The sequence below is a fragment of the Peromyscus eremicus genome, chromosome 5, assembly GCF_949786415.1.
Source record: "Peromyscus eremicus chromosome 5, PerEre_H2_v1, whole genome shotgun sequence".
Lineage (NCBI taxonomy): Eukaryota > Metazoa > Chordata > Mammalia > Rodentia > Cricetidae > Peromyscus > Peromyscus eremicus.
The window spans coordinates 4,107,322-4,129,654 of record NC_081420.1 but is presented as its reverse complement, the minus strand read 5'-3'; the positions used below and the strand labels follow the sequence as shown (position 1 = coordinate 4,129,654).

Below are 22,333 nucleotides of genomic sequence, written 5' to 3'. Positions count from 1 at the left end.
TTCATTTGCCTTATGGTAAAAATGATCCTGAGAGTTCAGTGTCCTAACTCTAATTTGACACTTGGTGCTGAGGGTACAGCCCAGGGCCTCACACATACTAGGCAGATCCTCTCATGAGCTGTGCCCCAGCCCTTGTCAGGACACCTTCCTTGTATCAGAACATTTCCTAGAAATATTCTGAAACATGCCTGAGTGAACTTGCAATGCTAGCAAAGACGGAGGTAAACATGTTGCTGACTTCCTCGTCAGTACTGAGGTGGTCTGGCTCAGCTGTCAAACACAGACACTGGCAGCCTGGAATTTTAGAACCCAGAGGCCAGAGTGTTCTCCTCGCCTCTTTTACTTGTTGAAAGGAAATCAGCATGGCTTTTCAGCAATGTCCACATTTTAAACCAGAACCAAAGCTAAGACAGGAAATTGGCACTAGAAAATGCAAAGTCCCCTTGAGCATGGAACCTTGGAGTAGAGCATAGAGCGACTGTATAGTAAAGACATTGCAGCTGAGGACCTTGTGAGTAACGAGTGTCCATCTACACACAGGGTTGTGTGTCAGATTTGGGGGGAATGAGCACCAAATCTGGTGGTTTGGGCAGTGAGAGACAACCCACATCTGCCACAGGTGATCAAATGTGTGTTTTTAAGGAGACGAATGGGAGGACAGGAATACTGGGCCACCTGGGCAGCCACTCACACTACCAGAATCTTTTAGCCAGCCCCAGAAGGCACCAGGAGTTTTCCAGTGGCCTCCAGTGGTGCTGCTCTCCAGTTCACCAGCACTGTCGGCTTGAGTCAGACACAGCACAGGCTAACACCGTTATCGTTATCATTGGTGAACCACATTAACCTGTGGGGTTTTCAGACAGTACCCAGACTACAGGGAAAAACAAAAACACACAGCTGGTGTGTCTCTCTTGCCTTTGTAGCCGTCCCCAGCTTGTGACCTGGGTACCCCCAGCAGCCAGCCCTTCTCCTGGGCTATCATAGCAACACAGGTACAAACCTCGGGGCCTCTGCCCTTGCAGAGCTCCGCATCCTGTCTGCTCTGGCTGCCTGCTCCAGCCACTGCCTGGCTTACTAGAGATTTCCCTTTGCCCACTCAAACGAAAAACAAGGGAGAGACCATAGGTGCTCATATTGAGTAACTTAATAGTGTTCTGTATATCAAAACAATAACAAAAGTTATTTAAACCAGTAGTCTTTAAAAAAAAGATAGAAAGAAAATCCTCCCCCAACAATTGGCATTTGAGACAGGGTCTTACTTTCTTGCTCCGTCTGACCTGGAATTCACTATGTAGCTCAGGCTGGCCCAGAACCTATAGCAGTCTTCCTGCCTCAGCCTTCTGGGTCCTAGAGTTATCCAGGTTCAGTAGCTGTCTTTTAATTTAACAGAACTACGTTGTATTGAGACTTGTCTAAACTGACTGGTGGTGTTGCCCTAGGCTGTCGATGGTGGAATCAGTGTGTGCAGGAGAGATGAGCCGCTCTCCACCAGTAACAGAAACTGGCAGCAGCAGCAGCGGCACAAGAAGGGGGACAGGGCGGTCGTTGGCTGGCAGCTGCCCTCCTGCGGGCTGCTCTGTCCACAGACACTGCAGAATGATGAGGTTCTGCTCCCCATAGAGGACACCCTCATTTCTCTTCTTGGTGTTGCTTGACCTGCTCAAGAACTAACCTGTTAAGAAAGCTGACCAATTTTGACATCCTTTGTAGACACTTTGAAAGTACCCCCAAACTGTCTGAGACAGTCCAATTTTTCTTTGCTAAAATGTACTGATTAAACCCCACAATAATCATCAGCCGATGCATAGTTTACTTGGTACATTTCACAGTTGAGTACTCAGTCATTGGTGAGTCTTTGCAGGATCTCTGTTCAGGCCTGTTGAGGAATATGGACTCCTACTTGATTTAGGATGAGATTCTGTTTTTCACTCCCATTGGGTAAATCAATTGGGCCTCTCTTCTGATCTTCAACATTAAAAACTAAAAATGAAAAACAATATTCCAATATTAAGCACTTTGGGGAAACAGCTTGGGCAAGTCTCACTTCATGTCAGTTTCTAGAATTTTCATAAAGAGAATTCACATCCATTAATACTGTAGTTTAGAATTGTGTTCCCATCAAGAGAGCAAAAGAAGCGGTGTGTGCAGCTAACAGCGTGCCACGAAACAAAGCCGGAAGCCCTGAAAACGCCACCATTGTTGAGTGGTGAAGTAGTACAGCCCCTGTGCTGTATGACCTTCTCCAAAGGGTAGCAATAACAGCACACACTCCTTCCCAGAGCCACCTGCCTGCAGCTTCTGGTGAATCTGCTACACCGAAGCTCACTCTAAGAGCTGAAGTCTAGGCTTCCATCCTGGGTATTGACTGTACTTTGTCAACTCATGTATAATCCGTGCAGTGTTGAGACGACAGAGTTGAAGCTAATGTCTTTTTCACCTTACCTCCCCGGGGCAAGCAAGGTCTTAAGCTGTTCATTTTATCCTTTTGCTCTGCACCTCACTCTGCTGAGAGCCTTGCACAAGATCAGAGTGCTACACACACACAGAGTAAAGGACTAAACATCACAGGTTTTCACTGCAGAGCCAAACATCCAGCAGGATACTCAAATGCAGTACTGCTAACAGAAGACATAATTCAGTGCAGTCAGTATGTACACAAAAGATGGAGATGCCTGGAATTTGCTTAGCATTTCTCCTGCTAATACATTATTCCTATGCCTCAAAAATCATTACCTATATAGTACATTAATATAATTTAAAAATCAAACTGGGGCTTCTTTTTCTAGAAATTTCAAATAACTACCTTGTTGAAACAAGTGACACGCTGGATAAACACTGTAGAATCAGACATCCAGATTGAAGGACTTGTCTCCCAGAGTAGTCCAGTACACTTGGAAAAACGATGATCCAAGTGTATTCGAGTGAGATGGGCATGGAGGCACACGCCTTTAATCCCAGCACTCACTTGGGAGGCAGAGGCAGGTGAAGGCAATCTCCAAGTTGAGGCTAGCCTGGTCTACAGAGTGAATTCCAGTACACGCAGGGCTATACACAGAAACCTTATCTTGAAAAAACGAAACAATACTTGAGTGATAAATAAGTTATAGACATAAAACAGGCAGGACAGTAATTGTGGAGCATGTTTGAGCCTAGATGACAAAAAGGACATCAGTTGGACAGACACTATATTTGAACAAATCTATGTATTATTAGATAGTATGCTATATCAACATTTCTTCATGTGCACAATTGGACTATGATTACTTAAGAGTTTACATTTGGGGAATATGGAGAGAAGATGCATGGGAATCCTTTTTGCTAGTTTTTAAGATTTAATAAAGATTTTATTTGTAATTACATGTCTGTGTAGATAGGTGTATATAAATACAGGGCCCTTGGAAGCCAGAGGAAAAAACCCTGGAGCTGGAGATACAGGCGGTTGTGAGCCACCTTACGTGAATACTGGGAATTGAACTTGGGTCTTTTGAATACTGAGCCATCTCTCCAGTATTGAATTTTTTTAAAAATACCATCAAACATCAAGAATTGCTCATGTGGTAATAAAAGAAGGTGTCTTTGAGTCCAAAAGTGAGGTGGGAGTAATATAATCAGGTAATAATTAAGAAGCAAGCTGGCCAGAGGATTTCTGATGAAGCCTAAAGATCCTGGACTTCTCCCTCCATTTCCAAAGGTGTGAACTAAGCCTGAAACCTTAAATCTGCAGATCCCACATGATGGAAGAAGAGAACTGACTCTTACAAGTTGTCCTTTGACCTCCATACATGCACAAGGACATACATGTGCTTACACAAATAAGTGTGATTTAAAGGCCAAAAACAACTACAAAAAATACCTCAGGTTCTACCCGAGGAGTCAAGCACGTAAAACTGAAATCCAAAGCCCCTGTTCCTGGTTCAAAGATTATCAGGGATAAACTTTAGTGCAAGTGGGACAGCAAGATGGTACAGAGAGCATCTAGCCACGGGATGCTGCACACTTACAATTCAGTGTTTTATGTTATCAAAAGAACTGAAGACTGCTTCAAGGAGTTAGGCACTGTGTAGCTCCCACATTTCACCTGGAAGACTGCTCGGGGTGGCCTGTACCCCTCACATGCCCCATGGCTAAGGTTCAAGAAAACTAGTGCTCAGAGCTGCAGCATGTAAGATGCAAAGAATCCAGGAACTACAGAAAGCTCCTGGGATAAAGAATAGATGGCATAAACTCTGCAAGTAAAAATGTAAACTGAGTGAATACTGAATATGCTATTTGCAGCCCAGAAAGGCAAAGATAGAAAATACTTTGTAGAGCAGAGCAGAGTGCTGCTGATCTGTGCTCAAGGAGTCGGAAGGGACAGGAGCCTTGTCAGATACGTGCTTCATCAGCTTCTCTAGAGGGCTAGTCACAGCAGAAAACTGGTTCAGAGGTGGTCAACAGAGTCTAATGATTGGGCCAAAACCAGGTGTGCTCGGGGTGCCCTAGCCATCTTGTTGGAAAAGCCCTAAATCACTAAAAGCAAACCCTCTGATTTCTGGGGCACCTCTGCTCTCACCCTGCTCCACTGCCCCGCTTACCAGGACTTCTAAAGAAAACAGTCTCTCCAGACATGATGGTATACACTTTTAATTCCAGCACTCAAGAGGCAGAGGCAGATGGATCTCTGTGAGTTTGAGGCCAGCCTGGTCTACACAGTGAGTTCCAGGACCACCAAGGCTGTTACACAGAGAAACTCTTTCAAAAAACAAAAGGGGGAAAAAAAAAGTCTCCCTGAACTGACCACTAGGTGTTATTATCAATAATATTAAAGAAAAGAAAATGATGGAAGGTGACCACTTCCGTACACCACTGTTCTTACCATTCATATCTCTGTCGTTCCCTGCAAGGACTTCCTGCTTGTCTCTCTCAGACTCTGCTTCATTTTCATCCATGTTGTATTCATCTCCCTGGTTCCTCCCTGTAAAAACCATTTCATTCTTGACATCATTGGAATACCAGCACCAGTACAGGCTGTTATCAGACCCGTACCTCAGAAAACAGCCCAACTCATGAACCTCTTCCCAGTACTAATGCCATGGAGAGTACTCAGAAACAGGCCCCTTCAACACTGAGTCTAGAAAATTCAACTCTGGTGACTGAACCCTAGCACACAAAAAGGGAGGGGGGGCTTCATTCCTAACACAAAAAATGGGGGGAGGAATCCTAAATTAAGTCATGATTCAGTCAAAAAACTGAGAAAAGAAATGGCAATCAACAAAAGTAAGGAAAAGCAACCACTGTCTGGGGAAATAATAGGTTAACAATGGGCAATGACAGTGCCTTCTCAGAACGACCCAGAACGGGAAGGAGTGAGTACCGTGAGCCTACATTTCATGTACAGGACTAGACTGTCCACGACCATGTGCCCTGGAAAAAGCACAGAATGCAGACTAGAGATAACAGGAGTCTCCCTGGTATCTGAAATGTGTACATGGGGAGGCACAGGAGACCGTTCTTAAAAGGAAAGCCTAGGAGATCTCTGCTTTCTCTCTGCTGGAGCAGCAGCACAGAGTGTTTATCCTCCAAATGAGATCCCTACTGCTGCACGTGGAAGCAGCTACAGCACACAGGCCTGGTTGCTCATGTCCACCTTCACCTGTTACACTTCAGGTCCAGTAGTCGGACACTTGAGTGCCACCAGAATGGGGTGTCTCCCTCCCCTCATGAGCACCTTCTTGCTATAGTTATGGGGCAGGGCTCTGAGCAGTGACACTCAGCAGGAGGCTGGTAAAATGCACCCTTAACCAGAACAACAGGACACATTATTCCAAAGGAAAGACTGAAAGAATTAAGACACATTTCCTCAGGTCTGTTATTTGGTCCACTCAGGAGCGTAGGTCATCGTGAGTGCTCCTGGCGCCCAGGAATGGCAAGTTTCCACATCTCTAAGGCAACAGAATACACACAGGAGACCACTATTTAGAGAAGGAAGGAAAGGTGGGAGTCACCTGTCAGTTCCTCAGATGCACCAACGTCCCTCATTCCTTCTTCAGTCACTTACCAGACACCATCAGTACGTCAACACATAAGCAGGTAGAGACAGACAGGTGGCCTACCTGCCAGGAGGTGACATTTTATCTGCCAAGCACCCGTCTCATGGTGTCATACACCCTCAGAGTCCCACTGACATTAATAGTTTCTGAAGATTAAAACATTAGGTTTTGTACTACCCTTCCTGTTTCCCTCCTGAGAATGGACAAGAAACACAAAAAAGAATAAAGGTGTCATGAAGGCCATTTGGTAGAATTCAAGGGGATGTGTCCAATGCGGAGAAAATGGAGAAATCCAAGTGCCTGGCAAGAAGCCTCAGAACCCCAGGGCCACCCACCTTCCTCAGCTGCATGCTGCTTCTCCTGCTCATCTTGGATGACAAGCTGGTCCCGGTCAGGGTACTGAGAATCCTCAGGCCTGGCCAACAGGGCGGCTGGCCCTTGTGTCATGTGAGGAGGTTTCCCAGCTCCTCCAAGTGTGCCATCCATGGGGGCCTGTTCTTGAACTGATGCCTTTGGCGGTCCCAGACCATGCTCCTCACTGACAACCTGAATCTCGTTGGTTTCCTCTGTGCACAGAACATAGATAGGATTGCAAGAGCATTCTTTGTTTTTGTTGTTTTGGTTTGGTTTTTGTTGTTTTGAGACAGGGTTTCTCTGGGTAGCCCTGGCTGTCTGAGAACTTTGTACACCAGGCTGGCCTTGAACTCAAAGATCCTCCTGTCGCTGAGAGCCTTTAGAGTGCTAGGATCAAAGGCATGCGCCACCACACCTGAGACTGGGTGTGGAGCACACACCTATCATCCTGACACTCCAGAGGTAGAGACAGGAAGATGAGGAGATCAAAAGCCAGCTGTGGGTCTCAGACCCTTTGGCAAACCTCTATCTCCAAAACTATTTATGATTTATAACAGTAATAAAATTACAGTTATGAAGATATTTTATGGTTGGGGGTCATCACAACATGAAACATATTAAAAGGTTGCAGCATTAGGAATGTTGGGCTACGTAGTCAGTTTGAGGCCAGCCTGGAATACTCTGCCTCAGACAAACACAAGAAAAAAATGGTAACATTAACTACAAAGAATGCCTGCAGCACACTTGTAGTCCCAGGACGTGGGAGATGAAGGCAGTAAAGTCAAGTCAAGGTGTTGGCTACATGCTGAGTTTTAGGCCAGCCCAGGCTGCACAAGAACTTATCTCAAAAAACCAAAACAAAAGCAAAAGACAAAGAAGTGTCAGCACTTAATTCCTAGTGTTGCCCGAAGGAATGGCTACTGGGTGAGCTACACACTTCTGAGTGGCTGGTCTCTGACCTCTGCCCCAGACCACAGGCTTCTGTGCTGCAGCTCATCTTCAGATGAAGTAACAGAAAAGTTTGGGGCACGGTGGTGCACACCTTTAATCCAAGCACCCAGCAGAGGCCCTTGGATTTCTGTGAGTTCGAGGCCAGCCTGGTGTACATAGCAAGTTCCAGGACAGCCAGATCTACATAAATAGAGATGTCTCTCAAAGCAAAAACAAAACAAAACCCAAGAAACAAACAAAAATCAGAAAATAACATGGATTCAGGTGCCCTGACACTCTGAGGGCAGAGTGCTAGGCTTTCATGGTCATTTGTGTAGGACAAGCCATGGGAGCCCAGGCACAGCAGCCACCCAGGGCTCAGTCTCTGCCCTTAACTCCCACAATCCTCCGGTACCCTGAGTTAAAGTGCTGTCTGTACCTGTACTTAGACAGCTGCCAAGGAACTCAGCCCCAAGCTGATAAGGACAGAGTGTTAGTAAGACAGAGTACAAGGCTGTGTCCCCTATCCAGGACCCTAGAGAAAGCACCACCAGCCAGCCACGCTGGCCATTCTCTGCTGCCTCAAGCCACACTCTGCCCTCTGTGTCTACCACCCGCCCAAACCATACACTGCTGCTTGGATATGGAGGACATAAGCCAATGGCTGCCTCCACTTACCGTTCTGCTGGTGTGGTTTCAAACCCCGCACCTCTGAACTGGGGGCTGGTGTCTGGGACTTGTTTCTGGGCACAGCCTCTTTCCCTTGTGGCATCTGTTCCTTTGGTGGGACTACTTCCGGAAGCTTGGGCTGAGGCTTGAGAGCCTGGAATTGAAATAAACACAGGACTACAAGAGTAGATCATGGGACCCTCATTGCATCCACCAGCAAGTGAACCCCTAAACTCACACACCACCATCTACCTTGTCACATGGCATAGATCGGTAGACTGTGGTTAAGTCCAGGTCCTCCAGAAAACACACTCAAGGTAGAAAATAAGAAAAAAATGTAACCATTCCAATAAACCAAGTTACTGACCAACTATCTACAGCACTCAACCTGGCACTTAGGCCATGCCCACCTGCCAGGCACGTGGACATAACATGACGGACATGCCCACACTGTCTGCCTGGCATGGCTGACATCAGACATGGTCTCCCATTGTATGACATGGAACTTGAGAGAGTCACAAATACATGGAAATTAACACTCCCAGATGACCAAAAAGATGCCCAGTCCCTCTGGTGACTCAGCAGCTAACTGAGGTGAAGGAAGGGGACTGTGCAACTTCAGCACCTGTCTGCCATCTGTCCCACCTGATGGGGACACTGAGAAGCAGGACATAATCCAAAACACAGGCTCAATACCTACGTCTAGCACTAGAGAATGTATGTTTCCCCTCCATCACATCTTACAGCGGGTGGTAGACAGCCTATTTAAAACAGACCAATTTACCCAGAATATCCTGTCCCATAGCCAAGTAAAAAATTAGAAGGCATCCTGTGAGGCAGGCAAAAAGCAATCCGGAGACAGAGAGGAACATCAGAACCAGCCACACAGTGATACCACACAGTGTGCGGGCCATGGATCTAGAGCAAATGTGGCTGGTGTGCAGAAAGCCCCAGTGGGTTACGTCGACAAGGAGGTAGAGATGGAAACTTTAAGGAAACAAAAAGGAAAAACTGAGACAGAAACGCTGTACGTGAATGAAGTTTTCAGTGGGCTCATGTGGGGACTAGCTATGGCCAAGGGATAATTTCCCAAGTTTGGAGGCAAAAGAGAAACCTATGGAAGTGAAAAACAGTGAGAACAAAGTCTGAAAACAATGAAACAAAATTCCAAAGACTGTGGGACAACTACAGATAAGATCCCTCCTACTCAGGGTAGGATGGCAGAGACAACTTCTGGATGTCACACACATGCAATGATCAAACCTGGATAAGACAAACATCTAGATAATCAAGACTTAAGAATTCCTCCAAATTCATGTCAAACACCAAACCATAGATTGAGGAAGTTTGGGGAACACCAAACAGGATAAATACTAAGAAAGTGTGTCATTTCAAACTACAGGGAAATTAAAATTCTGAGAAGAAGCCAAGAAAAAATATCCACCTCACAAGGGACATTCACCAAGACAGACCACGTTCTAGGCTAAAACTACATCTGTGGCTATGTATTGTGTCCCCCAATAAAATTTACCTGAGGATCAGATGACAAAGCCAGCCACTATATTAACATAGAAGTCAGGCAATGGTAGCACACACTTTTAATCCTAGCATTCCAGAAGCAGAAAGCCGTCTGGATCTCTGTGAGTTCAAGGCCACACTGGGAACAGAGCTAGGCATGGTGACACACACCTTTAATCCCAGCACTACCATAGAGATCTGGAGGTCTGTACAGACAGGAAGTGACAAAGCTGAGCAGTAAGAGAGAGTGATGTAGCTGAGCTGAGAGAGCAAATGAGAGACCAGAAAGGCATATAGGTGTGGGTAGACAGGAAGTAGCTCACTTTGGAAGTTGCAGAGTTGGTGAGGTGAGGTTAGCTGTGGCTTTTCCTATTTCCCTGATCTCTCAGGCTTTAACCCCAATTTCTGGCTCTGAGTTTTTTATTAATAAGACCATTTAGCAATTCATCAACATATATCGTAGTAAATTTAAACTAGGAACCACGTCTTGGCTACTCTTCTATTACAGAAGAATCAAACAAGGAATCAGGAGTAGCAAGATAGCTAGAAAATCCCTAAATGGGTGGATATTAAGGCACATGCTTTTAAATAATGCTCGACTAAAGTAAAAGTCTTAAATTTAATTTTGGTCACACCTTTAATCTCCGAACTTTGGGAGGCAGAGGTAGGTGGATTTCTGTGAGTCAGAGGCCAGCCTAGACTACATAGTGAGTTCCAGGACAGCCAAGGCTATACAGTGAGACCCTGTCTCAAGCAAAAACAAAAACAAACAAACTAAATAAATAAATAAAAATATTTTGATCTAAATGAGAACAGTTTGCTGGAATTTATAGGATGCAGTAAAAGCAATGCTTTTTTTAAAAAGATATTTTGTAGCATTGGATGCATACATGAGAAGGGAAGATCTGTATCCAAGAATTAAGATTGTACCTTAAGAAGCCATGAAACAAATTAGCAAATTAAATCCAAATTAGAAGAAAACATACATGAATTAGCTCATAAATTCATTAAAATGAAAAAAATCAGTGAAAACGAACGCTCATCCTGTGAAAAGATAATGCTCTGAGACCAGAGCGCATGAGAGAATATTATAATAATATCCACTGACCAGGCTGACCCTGGCCACAGGACTTCACATCTTGGCCTCAACGTCCTCAAACAGCCAAACAGCATCGGCTTCTTCCACACAGAGCTGGGATGTTAAAGACAAGGGCTCTGAGCTTGGGGCCAGCACACACCATTAGTCCAGGTATCCATCCTGGCACCAGGCTTTGCTCCATTGTACCACAGAGAACCACACCCATGGGGAGAACAGAGACACAGGCCAGCAGAACTAAAGCTGAACAGAGGAGGTGTACCTCCTGGACACCCAGGCCAGAACAGACCCAAATTACCTGCTGAGGCTGGCCGTTTCTTTCACCCACACCTCTGGAAACTGCTGCTTCATTTCTCCTCCTGGTGACTTCTTCTATCCGTTCCTCACACTGTTCCTTCACCTCTTTCATCTGGTTAATACACTGGCTCCTAGTGAAGGCAAATGGAGGGATGTGTGGATGTCCCGAGTGCTCCCTGCTGGACCCCAACACCCACAGTCCAGGCAGCAGGAGACAGAACAGCCCTTTCCTACTCCAGACACGATCTGAAATGGGAACTTGCAAGTATTAGATGACAGGGAAGAAACTTGCAGGTAACCACATTCTAGATTTGTTACATTGCTTTAAACATACCACATATGCGCGCGCACACACACACACACACACACACACACACACACACTTAAAAAAACACTGGCTACTGGTACAAGTGCCTAAAACCCTATGATTTCCTAGTGCTGGGACCATCTTCTTCATCTGTGAGCTCTGTGGGCCAGACTTGTGGTTATGTTGATGAGATGATTCATGGGGAGTGCATGCTGGGCATTTCAGGATAGGGGTTAAAATACTCAGCTACACCTCATACTAGGAAGTGAAAGGGACTGGAGGGTTCAACCATGTGGACAAATGATGTCATCATTCATGCCTACATAACAAACCCAACTACCACCTCTAGACCTCCAGGTTTCATAGCTTCTGGGCTGGTAACGATACAGATGTACCAGAAGGGTTGGGCCCGGACTCCATGGGAGACATAAGCCCCCCATTCCCAGCCCTTGACTTGTAACTACCATTTGTGGCTGTTCACCTGTCACACCCTTTGTAATGAAACCCCAGGAGTGAGTAAAGCTGTCCTCAGTTCTGTGGGCTGCTCTGGGAAATTATCAAGGAGTATAGCAGGTATCCCTGAACTGGTAAACCATCCCGTGGGGGATACCAGTTCTTGTGACTGGCCTATGGAGCAGTCGAGTTCTTCAGCCCGTGGGGTGTGGATCGACTCTGCTGGAGGGCATCTAGCTGTGAGATGCCCTGGAGGCCGAGCCTTCCACCAGGAATTGAAGAGGATGTCACAAAGGCAGAGCAGAGCTAAAATCACTTGCTTAGCAAATGGGGAAGCTAAGAGATGTTCCATTGCCTGGGGTAGCCAGAGCTAAGGGACAGTCAAGTTCCCAGAAGACTGCAATGCTCTTTCTGTGCGGCCTCTCCTGAGTTGGAAGCATTTTGGAGCCTAAGTCTCCAGCTTGGAGCATATCCTTTGGCAGTTCAAAGCATCATTGAATCACAATATGCCATACACAGAAGGGAAGTGGGTGATAATGGGAACCTCAGACAGATGAGAAATAAACAAAAACGTCACTGAAAAGCTTCCCACAGTCAGTCAAGCCACAGGCAGTAGACTAGCAAAAAGGGGCTGTAACTTAGCTGACTAAGGAGTGAACAGGCAGGCCATCTTCTGCTCCTGAACTTTTACACTTGCAAAGGAGAACCAGCTTCACCTGCCTGGACTGTACTGAAAGAAGCAGGGAGGGCCTCCCTCCAACTCTCAGCCATGCAAAAAATATCCACACTTCCACATTTCAGCTCAAAAGCAGCAGGGAAATGAGCAGACCCCTCAGTGTGAAGCTCAGACCCCAAGACACAATGTAGACTGGGTCAGTGCCACTTCTGGGAGGCCCCAGGCTGGCTCTTTCATACAGGTGTGTTGTGGAATAATCTTTTTCTACACTGTGAAGATTGTTTTAATAAAAAGCTGAAGGCCAATAGCTAGGCAAGATTTGGGGGGCAAAGTCAATGCTGGGAAGAAGAAGAAGGGCAGAGATACAGAGAGGCACCAGCCAGGTATGAAGGAAGTAGGAAAGCATCCTAGGCTGTACAGAGTAGAGGTAATAAAGCCACGAGGCTGAAAGCAAATTAATAGAAATGGGTTAATTTAAGTTATTAGAGCTAGCTAAAAACAAGCCTAAGTGATCGGCCAGGCTTTGTAATTAATAAGAAGTCTGCGTACTGTGATTTGGGAGCTGGCAGGTGAGACAGAGAAAGTCTGCCTACACATGTACACTAAGCGGACACTCGGGATTGACTATAGAGGCACACAACTCTAGGCCACTAATGACAGGGCAGGGAGGGCTGAACTGGACCTGTAAGCTTCACTTGCCCAAGGACAGATAATTTCCTGGAATGTTGAGGGTGGATGTTCACTTAAAATAACAAGTTACATGTTTTTACTTCAGTAAACAAGGTTGGTTGCCCCAATGCACAGGATGTGCTGTTCACAGGTAGGCCAAGAGGTACATCAGGAGGTATGCTTGCCCCGACTGAACAAAGGTGGGAAGTACTGAAGCCTTGTGGATTTTGCCTTTATGAGCACCTGACTAACCTAATTCAGCGACATTCTCTGGGAATCCCAGGTGTGGACCTGGCCAATGTCCATCTTCCTGGCCAGTATTTAATACAGCTTGCTTTAACTGGACAACTGTGGATTTGGTCAGGACCTCTCAATTCTTTAATGTACAATTTTATACACATTATAAATTTGCTAACAAGGTGTTTATATCTTTTCTCAGATTCTCAAACACACAGATCTCTAATTCAAAGAAATTTAAGGACAGCTATCTCTTTCTAGCTTCCAACAGTCTCTAGCCATTACTTCCGGGAACCTCCTGCATCTGCAGCAGGAGTCCTAAAGCACAGCCAGCGAGACAGACACAGTCAGCCAGAGAGACCTACCGTCAAGGCTGCTCACCTCTTAGAAACGTGTGTCTCCATGCACACACAACCCAGGGCAGCACCATAGCCACTGCCTGCGCTAGGACCGATGCGTCTCCCTTTGGCCCATAGCTGACTTCCGAAAGGTTGAAATCTTGGGTCAGTACTTACCAAGTAAGGCCACTGACTTGGAGGAAATATTGGCTTCAGGGAGCTTTTGAAGGCTGTTAAGTCTAAGGCATTTCACACTTGTCTGTGTATAATGTTTTGATTTCACTAGCTCAGTTTCCAGGCTTACTGTGAATGTGTGGAACCAGGCACAGCTTCATTGTGGGAGCTGTCTTGGGCATGGTGGGACATTTGGAAGTGTCTTGGTCTCTATTCAATGGATTCCAATAACACTCCCCTTCAAGTCAGAGCAAAACATCTCTAGATACTGCCCAGGCTCTGAAGGAACAGGCATGTGGTCAGCATAGTTTCATAGTCCAACCATGTCTCCTCGTGCTGAGTGTCTGCTCATGTCCTCTGCAGTTATGCAGTCACAACAATGTAACAGTCATGTGATACATAATGTTTGGGCCCATAAAAAAACACATAGGACAAGTGAGATTGTAGCCATCTCAGTGCAAGGCCACCCCAGTTTCACACAGAGCCAATGCCTACTGATGCAGTGCTCAGCACCTACCCCGCCTACTGATGCAGGGCCAGCACCTACCCTGCCTACTGATGCAGTGCCCAGCACCTACCCTGCCTACTGACGCAGGGCCCAGCACCTACCCTGCCTACTGACGCAGGGCCCAGCACCTACCCTGCCTACTGACGCAGGGCCCAGCACCTACCCCGCCTAGTGATACAGGGCCCAGCACCTCCCCCCCCCCACTGATGCAGGGCCCAGCACCTACCCTGCCTACTGATGCAGTGCCCAGCACTTCCTCCTCCCCTAGCACAGCCAAGTGCAGACCATCTCAGACACCTGCACTCAGGCCGGTGGTCTAATCATCCTCTATGCGGACCTGCTGGGTAAAGCCACGAGGAACCCGAGAACGGGCTCCCACAGGTCCCCCTTTCTTAATATATAAAAAAATAACTATTAATGGCTTACAGCAATCTCTAAGCTGTTACACCTCCCAGTATGGAGTAGAGGATGATATAGATGGCATTTCTCTTTTGAATTAGGTCCAAGGTGACTACAGCAGTCTTAGCTGCCTCAAGCCCTTTCTAAACCAAAAACTCTTAAGGCAACTACAAACTTAAAGAATCCCTTAGCTTCATCATTACCATTAACAGGTTAACAAATATTGCTATACATAGCCACAATTCTCTCAATCTTACAACTCAAAGCAAACTCTTAACAGAACCACTTGAATTAGCATATATGGTGCTATATGTAGTTAACAATTTTCTCCGTCCTACAACTTTAACTCAATCATTTGAATTTTCTTGCTAACAGAACATAGCTTGCTAACAGAACATAGGAAAAACTTCAGTGTATTCACATCAAACTTAAATATTTCCTTAACTCCACAAAACCAGAGTGCATTAATATCAATAGGATAAACATAATTTCTGCAAACATAATTCAACCGTAATTCACTCATAACTCCTCCTTTTCTTTATAATTTTTAAACAAAGTCTCAAACCTAGTAAGAAAAAACCCAAACTTATATAATTCCTACAAACCCATATTGGAAAGCAATATTCTCAATCTAACCATTAATACTTTGAAAACTTTTAGCAAAACATCCAAAAGCAGTTTCTCAATAAAACTCTTTACACTTTAAAAGTGGTCTCTTAATATACCCCATTTGCATTTCTTACTAACAAAACATGACATTAATCCACTCAATTTTTGAAATTAGACTAAGGAATATTAATTCTCCCCTTTATAATTTAAGCAAAATCTCAAGCCTAGTTAGAAAACCCAAACTTTTCCATTTAAACAGTCCATTTGTAACACAAAACCAGTTCTGTACGTGATTCCATTTTTACATAAACAGTTTCACAAAACAATTCATGAATCACCAGTTAATAAAGCATATGTGCATACACAAAATTGCATCTTTAGTCTAGAAACAATAAATTTCTTCATTTAAACAGTTCCATTTTTAACTCAATTCCAGAAAACAGTTCCTAGGTCATTACTATAAGTAAGCTCAAAATTGTCCCATTGCAATGAAATCTCTATTGTTCATTTCATTTCTTAAGTCCCAAAATTCAAATATAAATTCTGGTACTAGCCTTCCAAAGTTAGAAAATTGAAGAGTTTTTCTGTCTAGTTGCCTTACTTATTTTTTCCTACGAAATCTTACACTTCTAAGTTTTTCCTACATTATATTACTATCCTATGCCTTATACTTATTTTTCACAGATAGAAATTGAGAAAGGGATAGAAGATAGAAAATTTTGACAGAAGAGAATTTCGCTGCAGCATCGGACATCCTTCCAGTCTGCTTTCCTTTTCTCTCGAGGATAAAACCCCTGCCTCTCAATATATATATATATATATAATATATATTTTCCATAACACCAGCATGCCTTATCCACTGGCAGGGCTGACTCAGCACTTTTGCCAAAAACTCTGTAATAAAACTATTATTTTCCTTTATCTTTAGTCCCTATTACTTTGTCTTTAGTCCCTGTTCATTTGTCTTTAGTCCCCTTTTTTTAGTCCCCCTTTTTTTTCTTTAGTCCCCCTTTGTTTTCTTTTTTCTTTAGTCCCTGTTCATGGTGCCATTCTGTGGGGCATTTACCCACCAACCCCACAGTTCCCCAGAATTTTCTTGAGTGGGAGCAGCAGGAAATATTAGATAGAAGGATTTATTGCGGAGAATCTTGCGGAGATAAACAGATAGAAAATAAAGGATAGCCTCGAGAGGGCCTGGAACCTATTCCAACGGCCCCCGACTGTCTCTTCGACAGGGTTTTTATAGAGAGGCCAAGGGGTGGAGCAAAAGACCTCCTCCCCCAGCACAGCCAAGTGCAGACCATCTCAGACACCTGCACTCAGGCCCGTGGTGGTCCTAATCATCCTCTATGCGGACCTGCTGGGTAAAGCCACGAGGAACCCGAGAATGGGCTCCCACAGTTTATGACACATAAATGTTATGGTACTGTGACAATTCATTTCCTGCTGAGCACAACTTGTGTGCGTGTGTGTACACATACACACCCAAGTGCAGATGCGTGCATGTACACAAACATACCTTCCTTCCTTACTCTACATAATGAACTCTGCTGGCTGATACTTACCAAATAGAATGCTGTTTTATAAAGGACATGCATCCCAGGAGTCATGAGTCCCTTCTCACATGCTACATATGACAAAGAACCAGCTCTGTGACAGGCAGAGTGAGCAGGCTGGACTCTGTCCTTGGCCTTTGATGCCCAGAACCCAGACCCTCCTCCCAAGGGAGTGGGGCTTATCCCGCGCCATACTCACAGGTCATAGGAGAACTTCTTCTCCAGGCTAGTCTGGTTCTTCTGGAACTGGAAGATGTCCTGCTGCAGCCTGCCGTAACTCCTTTGCAGAGCCTTCAACTGGTCTAAGCCAAAAGGACAAATCACTCAGACACACAGGACACATACAACCACACTCAGCACAACCGGCGCAGAAGGAAGCAGGAAGGAGAACAGCCCCTCCCCCACCATCACAGCACCTACCACCAAACTCTCCCACAGAAACCTGCACCGTCATCCTATTCGAAATGTCTATTAAAACTTTTAATTATTAGATTTTATTTATTTCTGTGTGCACCACTGCACATGTGTGGAGGTCGAAGGTCAACTTGTGGGTGTCAGTTCTCTCCTTGCACTATGTGGGTCGTGGGATCAAACGCAGGTCGTCAGTGCCTTTCCTGCTGTGCCATCTCGCCAGCCCTCAATGTGCTTTATATACACAGCTTGAAGATAACTTTACACAGAGTTTTCAGTAATTTCGTGCATTCTGACCTTGGCCTGAGGTCAGATGTGGGATTTTCCACATGTTGGTGCTCAGAGTCTTAGATTAAGAATGCTCGGAACATTCTGCCTGAGGCCAACCCAGGGCCCAGCTGCCGATCCTGCGAAACCCAACAACTTGGAGGTGTTGGTGAGATTACCCTACTAACAACCTGCTCAGCTGAGATCCATTCGGGAGAGGATTCAGAATCCTACAGTCTGCAGTCTGAGGAAACAAGGTCAGCTGAGGAGTTGACAAACGAGCAAAATGCGACCTGAGAACACAGAAGAAGGCGGCGCCCAGCCACCTAACCAGATCACCAGAATCATAAGCCTACTACACCGACTGGGAACAGGTAAGCCCCCACCTCCAGACCGGCATATCAGGTCTCTAGCCCCTAGGCCCCACCCATCAGAGTCCCAGGGACCAGACAGCTACCTTTCCCTGCTCCCCCACCAAAACAAACAAACAAAAAACAACAACAAAACAACAACCTCTACGAACCTAACAACCACCGGAACCATAAGCACACCCTGCAACAATTAGGAACAACTAACTGCTCCTTGAGACAGAACCCACTAACACAGATTGGACTAAGCTGCTCCCGAAGAAACAGAGCCTAACAGCACCGATTTAACCAAGAACTCCTAGTGGACCAAGACTATCAATCAGAAGAACAAGAGAGGCTCCTTCAGACACAGACACTGCCTGCACCGAGCTGAGGAAGAGATGAGTAGACGCCAGTGCAAAAATACAGGCAACAACATAAAGACGTATGTGACAACATCAGAACCTAGTGATTCTACACCTGCAAGACCTGAACATACCAAGACAGAAGAAACAGAAGAAATCAATCCTAAAAATGACTTTAAGAAGATGATAGAGACCCTTAAAGAGGAAATGAAAAACTCCCTTAAAGAGGAAATTAAAAATTCCCTTAAAGAAATGGAAGAAAAAACGAACAAAAAAATGGAAGAAATCAAAGAAAGCCAAAAGACGAAGGAAACAGTTCAAGATTTGAAAATTGAAATTGAGACAATAAAGAAGACACAAACTGAGGGAATGCTGGAAATAAAAATCCTGACTAAATGAACAGGAACTACAGAAGCAAGCATAACCAACTGAATGCAAGAGATGGAACAGAGAATCTTTGACACTGAAGACACAATAGAGAAAATAGATTCGTCAGTCAAAGAAAACACTAAAGACAAAAAAGTTGTAACACAAAACGTCTAAGAAATTTGGGACACCATGAAAAGACCAAACCTAAGAATAATAGGGATAGAAGAAGGAGAAGAATATCAACTCAAAGGCACAGAAAATATATTCAACAAAATCATAGAAGAAAACTTTCCTAACCTAAAGAAAGAAATACCTATGAAGACACAAGAAGCTTACAGAACACTGAATAGGCTGGATCCAAAAAAAAGTCCCCTTGCCACATAATAATCAAAACACTAAACATACAAAACAAAGAAAAACTATTAAGAGCTGTAAAGGAAAAAGACCAAGTAACATATAAAGGCAAACCCATCAGAATAACACCAGACTTCTCAATAGAGACTATGAAAGCTAGAAGGTCCTGGACAAATGTTATGCAGACACTAAGAGACCACGGATGCCAACCCAGACTATTATACCCAGCAAAACTCTCAATCACCATAGATGGAGTAAACAAAATATTCCATGATAAAACCAGATTTAAACAATACCTAGCCACAAATCCAGCCCTACAGAAAGCACTAGAAGGTAAAATCCAACCTAAAGAAGCTAAACACACCCAAGAAAACTCAGGCAGTAGATAATCCCACACCAACAAATACCAAAGAAGGAAAACACAACACTACCACAAAAAAATAACAGGAATTAACAATCACAGGTCATTAATATCCATCAATATCAATGGTCTCAACTCACCTATAAAAAGACACAGACTAACAGAATGGATAAGAAAACAGGTTCCATCCTTCTGCTGCATACAAGAAATACACCTTAACTTCAAAGACAGACACTACCTCAGAGTAAAGGGCTGGGAAAAGGCTTTCTAATCAAATGGACCTAAGAAGCAAGCTGGTGTAGCTATCCTAATATCTAATAAAATAGACTTCAAACTAAAATCAATCGAAAGAGATCAGGATGGACATTACATATTTATCACAGGAGAAATCCACCAAGATGAAGTCTCGATTCTGAACGTTTATGCCCCAAATACAAAGGCACCCACATTCATAAAAGAAACATTACTAAAGCTTAAATAGCACATCAAACCCCACACATTAGTAGTGGGAGATTTCAACACACCACTCTCACCAAAAGACAGATCTACCAGACTGAAACTTAACAAAGAAATAAAGGACCTAACAGATGTTATGGCTCACATGGACTTAATAGATATCTATAGAACATTCCATCCTAACACAAAAGAATATACCTTCTTCTCAGCACCCCATGGAACCTTCTCAAAAATTGACCACATGCTTGGTCACAAAGCAAATCTCAACAGATACAAAAACATTGGAATAACCTCCTGTATCTTATCGGACCACCATGCCTTAAAGTTAGATTTCAACAACAACAAAAATTATAGAAAGCCTACAATCTCATGGAAACTGAATAATGCCCACCTGAAACACCAATGGGCCAAGGAAGAAATAAAGAAAAAAATTAAAGATTTCCTAGAATTCAATGAAAATGAAAGTATAACATACCCAAATGTACGGGACACTATGAAAGCAGTGCTAAGAGGAAAATTCATAGCTCTAAATGTACACATAAAGATGGAGAAATGTCATAACAATGAATTAACAGCACAACTGAAAGTTCTAGAACAAGAAGAAGCAAACTCACCAGGAGAAATAGACGCAAGGAAATAATCAAATTGAGGGCTGAAATCAATGAAATAGAAACCAAGAGAACAATACAAATAATCAATGAAACAAAGAGTTGGTTCTTTGAAAAAAATCAACAAGAGAGACAAAACCCTAGCCAAATTAATCAAAAGGCAAAGAGAGAGCACCCAAATTAACAAAATCAGAAATGAAAAGAGAGACATAACAACAGACAACAAGGAAATCCAGAGAATCATCAGGTCATACTTCAAAAACCTGTACTCCACAAAATTGGAAAATCTGGAAGAAATGGACAATTTTCTGGATAGATACCACATACCAAAGTTAAATCAAGACCAGATAAACTATTTAAATAGACCAATAATCCCTAAAGAAATAGAAACAGTCATCAAAAGTCTCCCAACCAAAAAAAGCCCAGGACCAGATGGATTCAGTGCAAAATTCTACCAGATTTCAAAGAAGAACTAATTCTTCAAATTATTCTACACAATAGAAACAGAAGGAACATTACCAATCTCTTTTTATGAGGCTACAATTACCCTGATACCCAAACCACACAAAGATGAAACAAAGAAAGAGAATTACAGACCAATCTCCCTCATGAACATTGATGCAAAAATATTCAACAAAATATTGGCAAACCGAATCCAAGAATAAAAAATTATCCACCATGACCAAGTAGGCTTCATCCCAGGGATGCAAGGATAGTTCAACATATGAAAATCTGTCAATGTAATACCCCATATAAACAAACTGAAAGAAAAAAACCACATGATCATCTCATTAGATGCTGGAAAAGCCTTTGACAAAATCCAACACCCCTTCATGATAAAAGCCTTAGAGAGATCAGGAATACAAGGAACATTCCTAAACATAATTAAGGCAATTTACAGCAAGCCAACAGCCACTATCAAATTAAACGGAGAGAAACTCAAAGCAATCCCACTAAAATCAGGAACAAGACAAGGCTGTCCACTCCCCATATTTATTCAATATAGTACTTGAAGTTCTAGCTAGAGCAATAAGACAACAAAAGGAGATCAAGGGGATACAAATTGGAAAGGAAGAAGTCAAGCTTTCCCTATTTGCAGACGATATGATAGTATACATAAATGACCCCAAAAATTCTACCAGGGAACTCCTACAGCTGATAAATTCCTTCAGTAAAGTGGCAGGATACAAGATCAACTCAAAAAAATCAGTAGCCCTCCTATACACAAATGATAAAAGGGCTGAGAAAGAAGTCAGAGAAACATCACCCTTTACAATAGCCACAAATAATATCAAGTATCTTGGGATAACACTAACTAAACAAGTGAAGGACCTGTTTGATAAGAACTTTAAATCTCTAAAGAAAGAAATTGAAGAAGATATCAGAAAATGGAAGGATCTCCCATGCTCATGAATAGGTAGGATTAACATAGTAAAAATGGCAATATTACCAAAGGCAATCTACAGATTCAATGCAATCCCAACACAATTCTTCACAGACTTGGAAAGAACAATACTCAACTTCATATGGAAAAACAAAAGACCCAGGATAGCTAAAAGAATCCTGTATAATAAAGCAACCTCTGGAGGCATCACCATCCCTGACCTCAAGCTCTACTATAGAGCTACAGTAATAAAAAGAGCTTGGTACTGGTATAAAAACCGACATACAGACCAATGGAATCGAATTGAAGACCCTGACATTAATCCACACACATATGAACACCTGATTTTTGACAAAGAAGCCAAAACTATACAGTGGAAAAAAGAAAGTATCTTCAACAAATGGTCCTGCCATAACTGGATGTCAATATGTAAAAGAATTACAAATAGATCCACATCTGTCACCATGCACAAAACTCAAGTCCAAGTGGATCAAAGACTTCAACATAAATCCAGTTACACTGAACTTTATAGAAGAGAAAGCAGGAAGTACTCTTGAACGCATTGGCACAGGAGATCACTTCCTAAATATAA

At 43.6% G+C, this 22,333-nt stretch overlaps 1 protein-coding gene across 1 annotated transcript in view; it reads right to left on the bottom strand.

The window, feature by feature from the left end:
• Positions 1 to 1,790: 1,790 nt before the first annotated feature.
• Golm1 (golgi membrane protein 1) overlaps positions 1,791 to 22,333 on the bottom strand; it is a 39,191-nt gene continuing 18,648 nt past the window's right edge. Inside the window, exons 4-9 of the mRNA XM_059262779.1 lie at positions 17,019 to 17,121; positions 10,895 to 11,024; positions 7,992 to 8,136; positions 6,365 to 6,595; positions 4,856 to 4,954; positions 1,791 to 1,980 (exon numbers count right to left, since the gene is read on the bottom strand). Of these exons, the coding sequence (XP_059118762.1) occupies positions 1,871 to 1,980; positions 4,856 to 4,954; positions 6,365 to 6,595; positions 7,992 to 8,136; positions 10,895 to 11,024; positions 17,019 to 17,121 (818 nt within the window). The 3' untranslated portion in view covers positions 1,791 to 1,870. The remainder of the gene's footprint in view (positions 1,981 to 4,855; positions 4,955 to 6,364; positions 6,596 to 7,991; positions 8,137 to 10,894; positions 11,025 to 17,018; positions 17,122 to 22,333) is intronic.